Source organism: Sceloporus occidentalis, unplaced genomic scaffold, assembly GCF_023333645.1.
Source record: "Sceloporus occidentalis isolate IW3139 unplaced genomic scaffold, rSceOcc1.0.p SCAF_99, whole genome shotgun sequence".
Taxonomy (NCBI): Eukaryota; Metazoa; Chordata; class Lepidosauria; order Squamata; family Phrynosomatidae; genus Sceloporus; species Sceloporus occidentalis.
Window position 1 is genome coordinate 2,877,533 of NW_028317079.1, and position 15,447 is coordinate 2,892,979.

General features: G+C 40.1%; 1 protein-coding gene across 1 annotated transcript in view; it reads right to left on the reverse strand.

The window, feature by feature from the left end:
* Positions 1 to 1,361: 1,361 nt before the first annotated feature.
* LOC149284115 (polycystin-2-like) overlaps positions 1,362 to 15,447 on the reverse strand; it is a 29,036-nt gene continuing 14,950 nt past the window's right edge. The window contains exons 3-15 of the mRNA XM_089497157.1: positions 11,967 to 12,100; positions 10,541 to 10,791; positions 9,951 to 10,175; positions 8,967 to 9,195; positions 8,437 to 8,607; positions 7,980 to 8,161; positions 7,231 to 7,351; positions 6,857 to 6,955; positions 6,482 to 6,603; positions 5,341 to 5,458; positions 4,013 to 4,176; positions 3,398 to 3,545; positions 1,362 to 1,607 (exon numbers count right to left, since the gene is read on the reverse strand). Coding sequence (XP_089353283.1) covers positions 1,362 to 1,607; positions 3,398 to 3,545; positions 4,013 to 4,176; positions 5,341 to 5,458; positions 6,482 to 6,603; positions 6,857 to 6,955; positions 7,231 to 7,351; positions 7,980 to 8,161; positions 8,437 to 8,607; positions 8,967 to 9,195; positions 9,951 to 10,175; positions 10,541 to 10,791; positions 11,967 to 12,100 — 2,210 coding nt within the window. The remainder of the gene's footprint in view (positions 1,608 to 3,397; positions 3,546 to 4,012; positions 4,177 to 5,340; positions 5,459 to 6,481; positions 6,604 to 6,856; positions 6,956 to 7,230; positions 7,352 to 7,979; positions 8,162 to 8,436; positions 8,608 to 8,966; positions 9,196 to 9,950; positions 10,176 to 10,540; positions 10,792 to 11,966; positions 12,101 to 15,447) is intronic.

Below are 15,447 nucleotides of genomic sequence, written 5' to 3' on the forward strand. Positions count from 1 at the left end.
TGTGATTTTTCTCCCCCACCCACTTTTAACATTACAAACTTGCCTGGGTGACTGCTAGGCGACGTAATACAATATTATATCACCATTTGTAATGGAATACACAGAATTCACAGCCCCTCCGTGGACAAGATGGCACTGTAATGTCAACATACTAGAGTCACTTTTATTAAAGAGAGATTGAGACATGACTTTATTAAAGTGCTTGACAAATTAGCTTTTTCTAGAATCTAGATCACAAGAATTAGAACAGACAGACATACAAAATCACATACACTTCCAAAATACTGCATTGTGATTTTACAAGAGTATAAAGCTTGAATAGTGTAAAAATACTAGGATATAAAAATGTATGAAAATTCATCAGCTAGGACACTCAAGGAGTACAATCTTACAATTTACACAGATATCCATGAAACTTTAAGCACTTCAAAATGAAGTTTGTTTACAATACGAAACCGTAACGACACGTTACAGATTTACAGTTTTTGTATGTCATAAAATAATTTTACACACAATCACCTATGACATTTAATGGTGTGAAACACTACCGCAGCATATCCATATCAAAACACTTGGTATTTCATAGTCAGAAAAAGCATATATAGCCAAAATAACAGCTGGTGGGAGTGACGGATGTGTTTTTACAGTTTACAGGACAATCTAGTACTTTTTTTTTTTAAAGTTAATATTGTGCATGAAATCTAACATTTTACAGCATGCAAATGGATGCGAGTATACTTTCATTATTGCAGTTCTTCTGTCTGAGATAGCTCTACCCCAGGCTTGATGAAAGCCATCCACCAGGTCACCAGCAGGACAATAGGGTATACAGAGGCTGGGGCTGAATGAGGTAGGATCAATAGAGCAGGTTGTGACTGTTCCTAGCCCCATTAAATCCAACATTTAGCGTGGTCACACAAGATTCTTAATGAATGTGTGTACAATGAATGTGCATTGTTGATCTGCATCTGCATTATACTGCATCGTAATACCTTTTAAATCAGAATGATAGCTGATATCATCTATGGGACAGACCAGTTAACAATAGTACCTCAACCCACTCTGTATGTTAAATATATTAAGTAACGTAGATATACTGCGCAACACTACAGCTGCAGCTTGATCATGTATCTGCAGACGGGTACTGTGTTAAGTGCTTCCAGCCGTATTTTTTGTCATGATCTGCAGCAGAAAGACGTTTTCGCTGCACCATCGATGTAAGTTATGATCTGAACGACGAGCTGGTGAATCACTGGGGTAAGAGGATATACAATGCTGTGACGGACTTTCAAATTTGTATTAGTGAAGGAGAAATCTGCATCGTACCTTAATGTTTGCAGACCCCCATAGCATTCTTCTTGTTACAGCTGGCTGTTTCCAGCAACGGCACCCCCACCCCCACCCCCTCCATCCGCTCCCTCGGTGGACTGCGAGGAGGAAGGACGTGAGCTCCTGGGGCGAGACTGAGCATTGATTCCACTGGGTGTGCCCAGGCGTTGGCTCATTTGGGAAGCCGCGTCATCCGATTCCCACCGCTCCAGCTCCTCCCTCACCAGTCTCTCCATTTGTTCTCTGTGAATTTCAGTGTCACGGCCCAGTCTCTCATCCTAAATTAAGAAAGATTGATATACCCGGATTAGCCAGGAGAAAACGCTTGTTTTTAGTCAAAGCATCGGGTGAACACGGAAAGGGTCATATAAGTGTTTGGCGTCTCAGTGGTCTCTTCTGCAGATCTGAAGAATCTTTAATTGCAAACGTTCTTATTCAACATTTGTATTTTCTAGAGAATGTGGAGAACATTTTTTTTCTCCCTACTTTGAAGAATGCTTAAAACAAGTACTTTAATACACATTATTCTTTAATGATGATGTCAGAGAGAATACACTTTAACCCATTCATGACAGAGGGGTTTATCCCCCTAAGTGACCGGAGCTTTATGTGTACCCACTCAAATGTACATTCATTTTTTTCTAGTACAGCAAGGGCTTTCTCTTTATCACTTTTTGAATAGTATATCATTTAGTTTCCTTCAACATTTAGAAGAATTTAGAAGAAAAAAAAAATATGAACAGATTATGCATAACTTCCCAATCAGTCATTTGAAGACACCGAAATGAAAGTTACCGTATTTGCTCGATTATAAGACGACCCTGATTATAAGACGACCCCCCAAAATCTGAATATTAACTTAGGAAAAAAAGAAAAAGCCTGAATATAAGACGACCCTAGAGGAAAAAAGTTTTACCAGTAAATGTTAATTCATGTAAACTATTTTTTTTAAATAAAAGCTATGATTGAGAAAAATATTTTTTTTGTTTTTATTTCCTTGTATTTTCCAACCTGTCCCCCAGTTACGCACATCTGCCCCCAGGCTTGCCACACCAATATGGCACTGTGGCCCATGATATGCCTTTTAACCCTCTGTATGCCACTGTGCCCCATGGTATGCCTTTTGACCCCCTATGTGCCACTCTGCCTCCAGAAATGCCTTATACCCCTATATCCCATTCTGGCATTTAGGGGGTTAAAATGCATATTATGGGGCAGAGTGGCATATAGGGAGGTATAAGGCATTCCAGGAGGCAGAGTGGCATTAAGGGAGTTAAAAGGCATTGTATAGAGCACTCTGCCTCCAGAAATGCCTTATACCCCTATATGCCACTCTGGCATTTAGGGGGTTAAAAGGCATATTATGGGGCAGAGTGCTCTATTAAATGCCCCTTTAACGCCACTCTGCCTCCTGAAATGCCTTATACCTCCCTATATGCCACTCTGCCCCATAATATGCCTTTTAACCCCCTAAGTGCCAGAGTGGCATATAGGGGTATAAGGCATTCCAGAAATGCCCTATGCCCCCATTTAACACACACACGCACACTTACCGGTGCTTCCAATTTCCTGCTGTATTGCCGGGGCAGCGGGTTGACGTCTCCTTCCGCTGCAGCCGGAAGGAGGTGGAGTTGGCAGCGGGGGTTTGTCTGCGTCCGTCGCGGATACCTTCCCCGACTGTCAGAGATCAGAGTTCGGGGCACCGGTGCGGGGAACTCTGATCTCTGACAGTCGGGGAAGGTATCCGCGACGGACGCAGACAACCCCCACTGCTAGCCACACCTCCTTCCGGCTGCAGCGGACGTTGTCTACGCGGATCACGTAGACGTCAACCCGCTGCCCCGGCAATACAGCAGGAAGCACCGGTAAGTGTGTGTGTGGGGGGGAGACAGGAGGATCCAGGTGCCCTGCAGCGGTGTGGGGGATCTGGATCTTAGTCTCATAATCAGACCTCTGTTTGAGGTCTGATTAGAAGACGACCCCGATTAGAAGACGAGGGGTATTTTTCAGAGCATTTGCTCTGAAAAAAACCTCGTCTTATAATCGAGCAAATACGGTAAATGCATACCTCTGTGACTCCATCAAGAAGCCTTCCCAAGAGATCTCTCCGCTTCAACTTTGCCCTTTCCATGGCTTCCAATTTGACAATCACAGCATCAATTTTGGAAACAATGCTGCCAATGGAATGCTCCATGCGATCCACTCTCCTCACCAGACTGTAGAGAAAAAGAAAAGCGTATGTTCCTTTGACTGATCAAGAATTCTATATCATCGTCTTATTTATATAGTGCCAACTATAGCGCAAAATGTTTTTTTACAAAACAAAAACACATTTAACCCCTTAAGGAGAATGGGCGGTCCCTAAACCCATTGAAAACAATGCATTTTGAGCCTGTACATGTACAGGCTTTGTCATTAAGGGGTTAAAGGGTATGAGAAAACTAGAATTGACAGGCTAAGACAAACGGATACATTGGGTAAAGAGGGCCTTGCTGAAAAGCTTATCCATTTACAAAAAAACAATCCGCCAAAAGATAAAAATATACACAGCTGCGGGAAAAAGAACGTGAAGCCTTTGGAACTCATTGCAGGGTGGAAAAAGTATGTGAACTGGCTAAAAGCTGCAGCTCCATCAGCCCCTAAGTCAATCCAGCCCTGCAAGCTGTTGATTACTAATACTTACACTTGGAATTCTTCATAGGAGACGCCACTGGAGCTGCTGCCTCTCCTGCGGGAACTGTGCCCACTGTCCTCGTCGTCGTCTTCTTCGGAGTCATCCAAACTCCGAGGGAAGCTGCGGCCACTCATGGGACGAGACAAAGAGCCCCGGTCTAACTCCAGGTCCTCCTTGTGGAAAACAAACATACAGCTACTGATTGTTGATTGCGACCAGCTCACCACAAAAGAACAAACATGTGCAGGAAAGTAGGTATGAATACGGGAAATTTAAGACATTGTCTGTGAAGTTGATGTCACAGAGCAGCGAAGGATTGTAGACCTGGATCTCACCACCTTCTACCTTGTGTTGGGCTCTCCCAGCAAACCCTTTGGCCCATGCCGTCTGTATCCTTACGGTTATTTTAATGGTGGGCACATGACATTGTACAAAGGGGTGACGACTGCTACTGTGATGAGAAAGTAGAGAAGGTGACTTTGTATCATCAATAACTTGAAATTATTCTTTGTGATAATAAAATCAATGGTAAAAGTTGTGTACATGTATAATGAGAAATCATGTGCCATGAGTAACAAGAGCTATTATAAACTGTAAAAAAAAATAAAAAAAAATACAAGGTATAAGAGGTGTCTATTACGTTTGATTTCTGTTATTTAATGATGAAAAGTCCATTAATGCTTTATATTTTGCAGCTGTCTCAATAAAATGCTTTGTCAGCTGCCGGGCGTAAAAGGAAACAGTCGGTGGAATTCTAGACCATAAAAAGTTTCATATGGTAAGCTTAAAATATCAAGAAAGGTGACATCTACTTTAATTAATATAGGAACAAGCTGCAAAATCCGGGTAATGGATATACATAATCACAAAGGAGCATTGGTATTTTAACACCACAAGAATTCCTTTAGATAAACTATAACCCTTCACGATGCACCAATCACCTGGCCGAACTTTCCAGGTCATTCTGAAGTAAATTACGCGCAATTGCCTAATCTAAATTACCTAAGAATTCCATGAAGCGATGGTTCACGCAGGACACATCTAGCCTGTAAATATGAATTACTTGCGACAGTTTAATGACCTCCCGGTCAATAGGAGCCCAATAACCAATAATAATATAGTTTGTACTTTGTGCTGCAACCATAATCTTTTATTTAGTTATTTGCTAGGAAGTATTTGTAGTTTGAAACAAAAATGAACCCATGACAAGGTAATAAAATGTATATTTTTTGTGCTAATGTAGCATTTAAAAGCAGGCCAGCCAGAAAACCAGGTTTGCTGTAAAAATGCATTCAAATTACCAGTATTGGTAAACTTTGATTATAAAGATTACTCACCCTCTCCTTCTCCAAATCATCTCTCATTTGCTGATGTTCATGTTCAGTAAGTTCCTGGTCTCCATCTTGATCATATTTAGCAAATATGGCCTCGATTTCTGCGTCTGTGTGGCCTTTTCTGAAACAGATTGACAAATTATTTTACCATGACATATTTTTAGGGGTGTAGTTTGAGGGGGGAAAAACCTGAGCTAAGTTTGAAACGAGAAGCGTCTCAATAGCAAATCAAGAAGGTAGCCCGCTCCGCTGCTCTAGCTGGTGGGTGACAATATTACCGTATTTGTCATTTTTTCTCAGTCGCTATGTGCATTGTCTGAGACATCCGTTGCCGGATAACAACATTATGAAAGCCAACAGAGACACAGAACCCCTTGTTCCAACACTAAAATACCAGACAATTTTAGGTCGCTGCCCCAGTCCCTTTTAGTCTCTGTCTCTTAGTTAAGAAAAGTGCTGGAGTCCTGCATGCCCCTTTAAAGGGTCTTCACAAATGTTTGTTTCCCTGAAATTCTGGAGGCCGTCCTATAGATCACCAAGGAGCATTGATCTCTCCGAGTCTTCCTATTTCTACCACATAATAGGTGCCACTAGAGGGCAGCAAAGTTTTCCCCCTGATTTTATAATTCTACTGTGAAGTCATCTTCTTTTCATATATATTTTTATTATATATAAAATAATATAACTCTCTTTGCACTACTTTTTTTTAATTTTTTCTTATCTTGGAGTAGTTTGAGATGATATCCCCTTTGAACCTCTGTGCCGTTAGGTCAATGGATAAAATAAGCTGATGGTTTCATCACACTTTTGCTCTTATCAATGTGGTAACTCCCACTGGAAGCAATTTTAAATACCCAGCTCCGACTTGGACATCTTCATCCTACTCTGGTTGAATAACACTTATTGAATATCCATTTGGGAACTATCCAGGAAGTTCAAAATAATTTGGGATATTTGGCAGTCAGTTTGTGGAATACTCTTGATACCTGGTGCAGGTTCTACAAAACTTGTCACTAGTTCAGCTGTGTAGCTTTCAAAGCGTAGTTGCCAAGTAGGTTCTTTATGCGTCTTGCTGTTCTGCCAATACCATGTTTAAAACTTCCTGCGTCTTATAGCTAGCTTTAGTGAATTAGAAGAGACATACCCTTTCAGGTCCTGGCGTAGCTCATCAAAGTTCAGCTTCCCTCCCCCTTGACGGAGGCTCTCGGAAATATCATCCACTGCGGTTTTCTTCAGTTTAAGTTTCACCATGGCTTTACTGCAACCCTGAGATAATTTACATAAATTACTCCACGTATATACAGAGCCGCCATACCAAAGCATCCAAAGAAAACCGTCTGTAATGCTTAAGTCAAATAGCAGCAGCAGCAGTGCATCATGAAAGTCTAAGAAACAGCAGAGGACTTATACAGTCCAGTGTGAAATAAAGATAAAAAATGAAATCTATGAATTTTTTAATTACTGGAAAGTTAATGAAAGTTATCAATTTCTATATGGCGATCAAGAAAGATGAACTCACTTTTTTAATTAGGTCGGTTATCTCCATTTCATTTTTTTGCTGTGACAGGTCTGTTTTCACTTCTGAATAGGCATCATTGATGACTGCCAAAAACATGTTCTGTTGAAGACAACCAGGTTTACTACATACTGTAAAAACACACAGATAAACGCTCATGCATCACCACTAGAAAGTTTCTGAAATCGCGGGACGCTTATAATCTTGTTTTGTTATACAGAATTAACAGCCTAGATGAAAGGGTATATTTGTCTTCAAATACATTTTTTAAAACTTATCTATTTGGCTTCTAAAAATATCACCTTGGTGTTGGTAATGTTCTATGTAAAAATATAAAATAAATGAAGGTTAACAAAAATATAAAACAAATAAAATACCAAAAGTATGAAGAATGTAAAGAACACAAACGATGTAAAGTAAATGGGTCCCAGGACTCGGTTAGCTTCCTCGAGCTCAACGAAGTCAAAATCGCCCAAAATGATGCGGAATTGAGTAAAGCTAAAACAGAGAGCAAACAAAAAGCAACCGATGAGTGCATGGAAAATGGAGGCCATTTATATGGAGGCAGTACAATATAAATATGCTAAAGCGTAATATCCACAAAAGTTGATGGGGGATACATTTGAAATATTGGCATTGGGTTCTTAACTTGGTGAAAGAGTTTCAATCTAGCAGATGATTAGAACATTCCGTTTTTTCTTGTAACTAATGAGGTAAGTCCTGTTTTAGGGAATAGAGGTCTGATTGAGTGGAAAGGTTAAAAAAGGACAGATGCAGCAGTGTCCCACTTCAATACATGCTGGTAGGCTACTTGCTTATGGTTTAGGCAAACTGGTATCTGTCCCTGTTTGACAGTGAAGCAGTTTGCTTCACCAATCTATTACATTCGAGGAAACAATGTTAGATCTCCTAAGAGTAGGCATTGTTTTTGTACTTTCCCATACATATATTTCTAATATATAAAAGAGACTTTCTGTATGCTGTGCCACACAGAGTGCTATGAACTGATCTCAAAGAGGAAACTAGCCAATGGTTGGGTCCAAATCATAGTCGTCTGAATGCAAAACAGCCTTGGGAAGTACTTGGATGGGGAAGTCAACATAAAATGCCCACTGTATCTACTTACATGCAATCTTGGAAAGTACTGAAGTCATCAACCTGAGTGCCAAATACAAGGTATGCAAACTGGGCATAGGCAAGAAAGACGATAAAAAACATAATGGAGAAACCAAGGATATCTTTGGCGCACCGAGACATGGTTGTTGATAACTGAGTCATAGTTCTGTTGAAGTCAACAAACTTGAACAGCTGTGTAAAAATAAAAATACAAAAAATTGATACATATATTTATAAATGTTGGAATTTCCTCAGCTAGAAAATGAGTCTTCTATCCTGCATGTCACAGGATATATATCTATATCTATCTATCTATCTATCTATCTATATATATATATATAAAATCACACACACACATAAACTAACAAGATTAGTCAAAATCTATGTTCTAAAGCTTGGATTTTAAATCAATTAGAATATGTATAGAATACATTCCCGCAAGAAAGGAAGACACTTATTGCAAATACCTTCAACCATCCGAAGAACACAGTAACTGCTGCAATGTTGTTGAACTGAATCTGCCAGTAAGCCAGAGACTCAAAGTTAGGGAATGTATTCTGGTCCACCAAAAGGTGGCTTAGTGGTTGGTCTACAGAGGACATTCTGTACAAGTTGATTCCTACTCCGGTCAGCGAGAGCTAGTAACACAGAAAAAAAATACATAAAACATTAAAATAAAAAACAACGCTCATGTGTTACAACAAATACATAAACAAACATATTGGAAGTGATAATTATATGCAAGGCACAAAAAGTTGGTGTTTTGATCCCAAAAAGGCAGTAGTACCCCTACCACTAGCAACTAGAACAAAGGACAGGGTCATGGAATAATGTTCATCTAACCTGAAATTCTGTGAGTGGCTTAGAAGTCACATCTTAAGGATGCATTTTTTACATTTTGGCTTGTACACTGTAAATATTCAATAGTTTTTTTATTGTTAAATGCCCATGACGGTAAACGACTAGTCGACAAGGGTACGACTGGGATGATGCTCACCACAAGAATAACAATATCTATGCAGTTCCACAGACTACGGAAGTAATGCAGCCTATGGAGATGGATCTCAATGAACTCTTCCACCACGTAATATAGAAGAAAAATGCAGAACGCAATTTCACAGGCAGCCAAAAAAAAGTCAAATGATGAAACATAGTGGATCATCTTCACAGTCTGAAACTGCCAGGATGTTATCACGCCTCCTGTTGCTGGGAACTCGGCTAGAAGTCTGAAAAACAACCACACAAGGCATACAAATGGTGCATATATTTTAAATTTAGTCAAGTAAAAACAATTATTTTCCTAAAGTGCATTGGGGGCCACAAAGTCTATAATTTCATGTAACACCCACTCTCTGCTTAACTAATAGTCCAACAGGAACTCTCACCAATATTTTTTTTTTTTTAATTACCAGTAAACATGAAAAAAAAGTAGCTTTGTTTTGGTTGTTGTGGTGTTTGAACAGGAACAAAATATCACATGACTCACAACAATAGTGACAGGCCGACAGATAAAGAAAGTTTATTGAATTAAACTCACTGTTCTAGGACACTATATAAGGGACACTCTGATCATCATACACTTTAATGCACATGATAGCCAAGCGCATTAAAAAATGTTTTCCATGGGACTTCCCAATAAACGCATAAAACAATCCAAACAAATTAGATGAATGCTGAGGAGCCTTCCTTGAAGAAGGGAGGATAAACATTTTAAATGGGATTTTTATATAAAACAATTGTGTTATTTAACCAATAAACATTCAAATAGGGCTTTAGAAGCAAAAAAGCATGTGTATTCCTTAAGCTCAGGGAGAATTTCGTAGTTTGTATATTAAAACACACGCTTCTGAAGTTTACTTTGCATGGAAAAATAAGCCTCAAAAGTAATTTCAAACAGGTTATTCGGCCATGCAGGGTCATTTCTTGTTCTATAAGATGAATCGAAAGCCCATTTGATTAAACTGTAAAATAAATTCCATACTTTACAACACAGAAAAGGTTCAGGTTTCCATTGTAGACAGAAAAATCAATAAACACTGCTCTGGTGCCTCGATCCAGCCAAAGATTCCTCTTGAGTGTTTTAATCTGCACAGCAGACTCATCCCTGGTCCTTGACAGGTCTAAGTAATATCCAGCCCCACTGTACGAGGAGAAGACACCCCACTGGCTGCTGCCATTCAAGTCCTTTTCGTCGGTGTACGTCCACCTATAAAACAGAATATAAACCATTAGGATTTGACAGAGAACCAGAACACAACTAAGCCTGGTTAAAAACTACAGTACTCGAATAGGGTTGACATTGAGTGTTCAGGCACAGGTAAGAAAAACATCCAGGCTTTTGGTATCCTGTCTAGGGCTTCAATTGTAATGTATGCCAAGAATAAAGGATTTTAGCTTTGGGTATTATTATTATCTTTTATTTATATAACGCCAACACTTTACCCAGCGCTTAATACAATACATATATTCAAGGGGTACGACAAGACGAGAATTGACGGACTAAGACAAACCGATACATTAGGTGTGGAGAGCCCTGCTCGCAGGTTTACAATCTTGAGGGATTGTACTTACGCAGTACCGTTACGGAGGCCAAAGGGTGACGTGTCTTCATTTCCAACAGAATACATATCATAACAGTCCTTGATTTCATCCCTTAAATCGTCTGGTATAGTACATGTCCCGTTCCTGACTTTAAGCTGCCGAAGCCTGGGTACTCCTAAGAGCATGTTCTCATAGTAGATGAAGCTTTGATTTTCACCAATGCTTCTGTTATTGTACCACGTATCCCAGTACAGACCATCTAGCAAAGGGCCTTCTGTAAACTGCAGATAGAAAAAAACAAAAAACCACACACACATACTCTGTCAGGCTTATTTACCATTTATTCATAAGTATACCCTCCACAAAAACAGCTTTACTTAATTTTCTAATACAGGGCTCGACAAATCCCAGGCGCCAGGTCGCCATGGCGACAGAGAATTTTGTCCTGGAGCCTAGGTTTTGTCAGCCTCTTACATCCAGAAAAAATTGTGGATGTAAGAGGCTGAGTCACCACACGGGGGCGCTGCTGCTGTCTGCCCAGGAGTCTGGGCAGACAGCACAGCCACACAGAGCCCGCCCCCGAGCCTGAGATCACTCCCACGGAGTGATCCTGTAGGCTGAAAACACGGTTGCTGTTAAACCAGCAATCGTGTTTTCAGCTGCCACAGGCAGCTTCAGGGAAGGGGGTTGTGTGTTGATTGGGCCCCCACACAAGTGTGGGGACCTGACCCAACACCCCCCTGCTGCCTGATCGCTCCATGAGAGCGACAATGCAGCGTTAACCCCTTCAATGCCCTTCAGGGGTTAATTCCTGTTTTGTACGGGACTCTGCTGCTGGTGGTCTGCCTGGAAGCCCAGGCAGACCAGCAACAGCAAAAACGAGCCCCCACAAGCCCTTTGATGATTCCTGTAGGCATGGAAGCCTACAGTCGTCATCAAAGAGACTCCCCCCTGCAGTGGCTGGTCTATAGACCAGCAATTGCTTCCCAGATGCCAGAGGCAGCTTCAGGGACAGGGGAGAGGGTTCTTTGGTCTCCACATGAGTGTGGGGAGCAGCCCCAACACCCCCCTGCTGCCTGATCGCTCCATGAGAGCGACAGTGCGGCGTTAACCCCTTCAATGCCACAATTGTGTATGACACATTCGTGGCATTGCAGGGGTTTACATTTGTCCCCACAAGCTTGTGGGGACTAAATATCAGTCAATGCTGTGCTCCAATGGAACATCAGCATCAAAAGAGTTAAAAAAAAAACAAAACCAAAAAAACAGCACTGACCTGAAAGTCCAGGGTGCTTCCAGGTCAAACGCTGTGATTTTAGTAAGTGGGCTGATGATGATCAGATCACTCCTGACCAACTGTTAGCTTAAAAAAATCCTGGCTCCTAACTTTTTTACCTGGCGCCTAGATTCACAACAAATTTGTCAAGCCCTGTTCTAATATTATGCTGTATATTACCTTCCAGAAATCTTCCATAGTCAGTAGGTTCTTGAAGGTGGTCCTCTCATTGTTTGAGATTGGCATGTCCATGAAAAGCTGAGACATAGCTTTAGTATAGTAAAACATGGTTGAAGCCACCATCCCATAGGTCACTGCAGTACAAAACAAAAAACGGAACAGTGGCATATCATCATACAGTATAAAATGACAGCTACGAATTCCGTTTCTAAAATAATTTTACAGTGCTCAATGGTTCTCCAAAGAAAATATTTGGGAAAACAAGATAACACCCAACAAAATACAGCATACCATGCATTTTATCTTTCATTATTGAAGGTCTAAGCACTTTTTTTTTTTTTTTTTACTATTACTCAATACAGTATATACATATGTACTTGTAGTAAGAATGGTGTAGCTTATAAGCCAAATGGATAACTGGTCCAGAGGAGGCCATAGTTTAATTGGGCATCGATTATTCCAGGTTAATATCCTGGCACTCCTCGTGGATGTCTAAGTGAAACCACACAATCAATACCGTGCAGTTCTACAAGAGCCTCATCGCATAGATCATAGAGCTCAATCGCTCATTCTCAACTCCATTACCACAAAGTGTAAAACCAAGAATGTCTATGAGAAACACACCAGCCACCAGCAATCTTGTTTATGCTGTGCTGACTCAGGCCGTCACCGACATGCTCACCTTTAGATGGTATAATATATACCCTACTTCACCAGGCACCCACCAAGAAGACAAATGAATTCCCGGTTCTGACCTCATTATGCCAACACCTTGTTTTTAATCAAAACCATAGCTCTAAATCCTACTACTTTTCCCAAACAACGTGGACAAGACAGAGGATGAAGGTACTCTCTGGATATCTGCTTACCTTTCGTGGTAAAGGAGTGAATGTATATACAATGTCTGTTGCTACTCAGGGAGAGCACTACTTGCAGGAAGTTCTTGGAAACTTGTCTAAAATATTTTTTTTTCATCCAAACACATTTCACTGTTTTTATTTTCTATCCAAAGAGGATAGGCTTTGGGGTTTATTCACTAAAGAAAGAGTTTGCAGGAGAGTTATGTCTCAGCCCCTTGACTTCACTAACCACTACGAAGAGCCAACGCCTGGGAACTGAGGCTGAGGGACGAGCCAGGCTGGACCCGCATGACGTATAAGTAAATCAGCAAGATCTTGAAAATCTACATTGGCACTGAATTATGCATTAAACGGGGCCAGCTAATACACTTGGCTTAAAAAACTTGCTGGTGTCAAATCATCTTTATGAATAGTGAAGCCAGAGTTAAAATATTATTATTTATTATTATTATTTAACCATTATTTATTATTATTTAACCATCAAAATTAAATAATCAATTATATATTTATATGTGTTTAATGTTATTTGTGTTAAACATCCAGCATGCTGCTGCTCTTGAGTTAACAACCCAGAGGTTGGAAATGGGAACACACAAGTGATCCAGCTGAATAACCTGTTAATATTTCTAATATTTTAAAGACTAACTAGCTCAGAGGGGGAGCTTAAACCAAACTAAAATAGAAGCACATGCAAACAGTGGGGTCATTTTATCAAATTCTTTTAGAGGGTAATTGATTTTTTTCCCCAGAGCATTCTAAGAGGGATTGAACAGGTTTCAAACAAAAGAAAAAAAGGCAATTAAAACCTTTTAACTGTAACTCTATGGCAGAAAAGTCCTTAGAGACATTTTGCAGGAAGCCAACGTTCAAATTGTTTTTTCAAGTTAATGTCCATTTGGATGTAACAGAACAGGATTAACCCCTTAAGGACCGGGCTCATTTTTTCTTTTTGTACCCTGTGGGACCGAGGCTGTTTTAATACTTTTGTGGTGCTTGTGTTCAGCTGTAATTTTCTCACCCATTTAGTGTACCCACATAAGTTATATATTGTTTTTTTCAGGACAAGATGGGCTTTCTTCAGATACCACTATTTTGATCATATCATGACTTTTATTTGAAAAATCTTTTACTCACCTAAAAAAGCAAGTAAAAAAACTAGCTAAATAGATTCTACTACTTGTCCTGAGTTTAGAAATACCCAATGTTTTTATGTTTTTTTGCTGTTTTTTGTAAGTTATAGGGCAATAAGTACAACCAGCGTTTTATGATTTCCAAACCTTTTTTAACAAATCTGGTCATTCTGCCTCCATCTCCTCTTTGGAATATCTTTGAAGCCGGTTAACTCAGTTTAACCCTGTCAAACCATATATTTTTGAAAACTAGACACCACAGGGTATTTCAAATGCTGTTATTCTAACCCTTCCCATACACCCATTATACAACCACACTTTGTAATAGTAATTGTTTTTTTCCACACAAATTGTACTTTAGCTATAGATATATAGGTGCTGGTATATGTCACTGTCAAACAACACCCCGATGTGTGTTCAGGAACATCTCCTGAGTGCAGTGATACCCCACATGCATGGGTTTGTCATGTTTGAGATTTAAAATGCCACATTTGGGAAGTGCGCTTTTTTCTCCATTTTGGTCAGTCTGTACCTATGCCCTATCTTTGAGCTCGGCCACTCCAATTTACCCCATCAGCCATTTTTTTTTTTACCCTTGGGTATTTGAAGTGCTTTTATTTTAACTCTTTGTTGAGATTTTTGAGAAATTTTAGCACTTGCTCAAAATAATAACATTTTTTACTTATTTTTTTATATTTTTTTTTACACATTTTGCTGGTACTGGATGGTTCCTCTAGTGACATCACTGCATAATTATTATTATTTTTTTTTTTTATTTTTTTTTATATTTTACTATATTACATTGTGATTAGAAAGCTGGGCTCCATTGACTTGCATGGTTGAATGCAGTACCTGTATTCAACCTGCAAGTGGAGCCAGAGTTCTCTGGAGACCATCTAGCGAACTTTTAAAACTTGATTTTTTTTTTTTACAGGGCGGCCGCCATCTTGCTGATGGTGAAGATCACCGGCAGTGGCGGCTGTGACCGCTCTCCGGAGCGGTCACAGTCCATCCAGAGGTAAGTGTTTGGTGTCGCTGGATGCCTCCTGATTGAGGCATTCCAGCGACACCATTTAAGTTTAGGAGGTGATCGTTGATCGCCTCCTAAACACTTTTAAAACGGGCGTCCGCCGCCATACAATGTATGGCGGATGTTGATGCCCCGGGGAGGGGCCCAGACATGGCCCCCGATGCCGATCTCGGCATTACTGAATGCCTCGACATCGAGGCATTACAGCAACACCGTTTAAGCGAAGAAAGTGATCGTTGATCACTTTCTAAGCTTATTTAATTTGACGGTTCAGGACCATCAAAGGTCGTTAAGTGACCGATTTTCCGTGACGTGAAGCCATAGATGCATTCTAGGTTGTAAATATGCAGCATATTATTATTATTATTATTTATTGTTTTATATAGCACCATCAAATTCCGTACCGGTGTACAATGGGTAATTTATATATGTAAAACTTATATGCAAAATGTATCCACCAG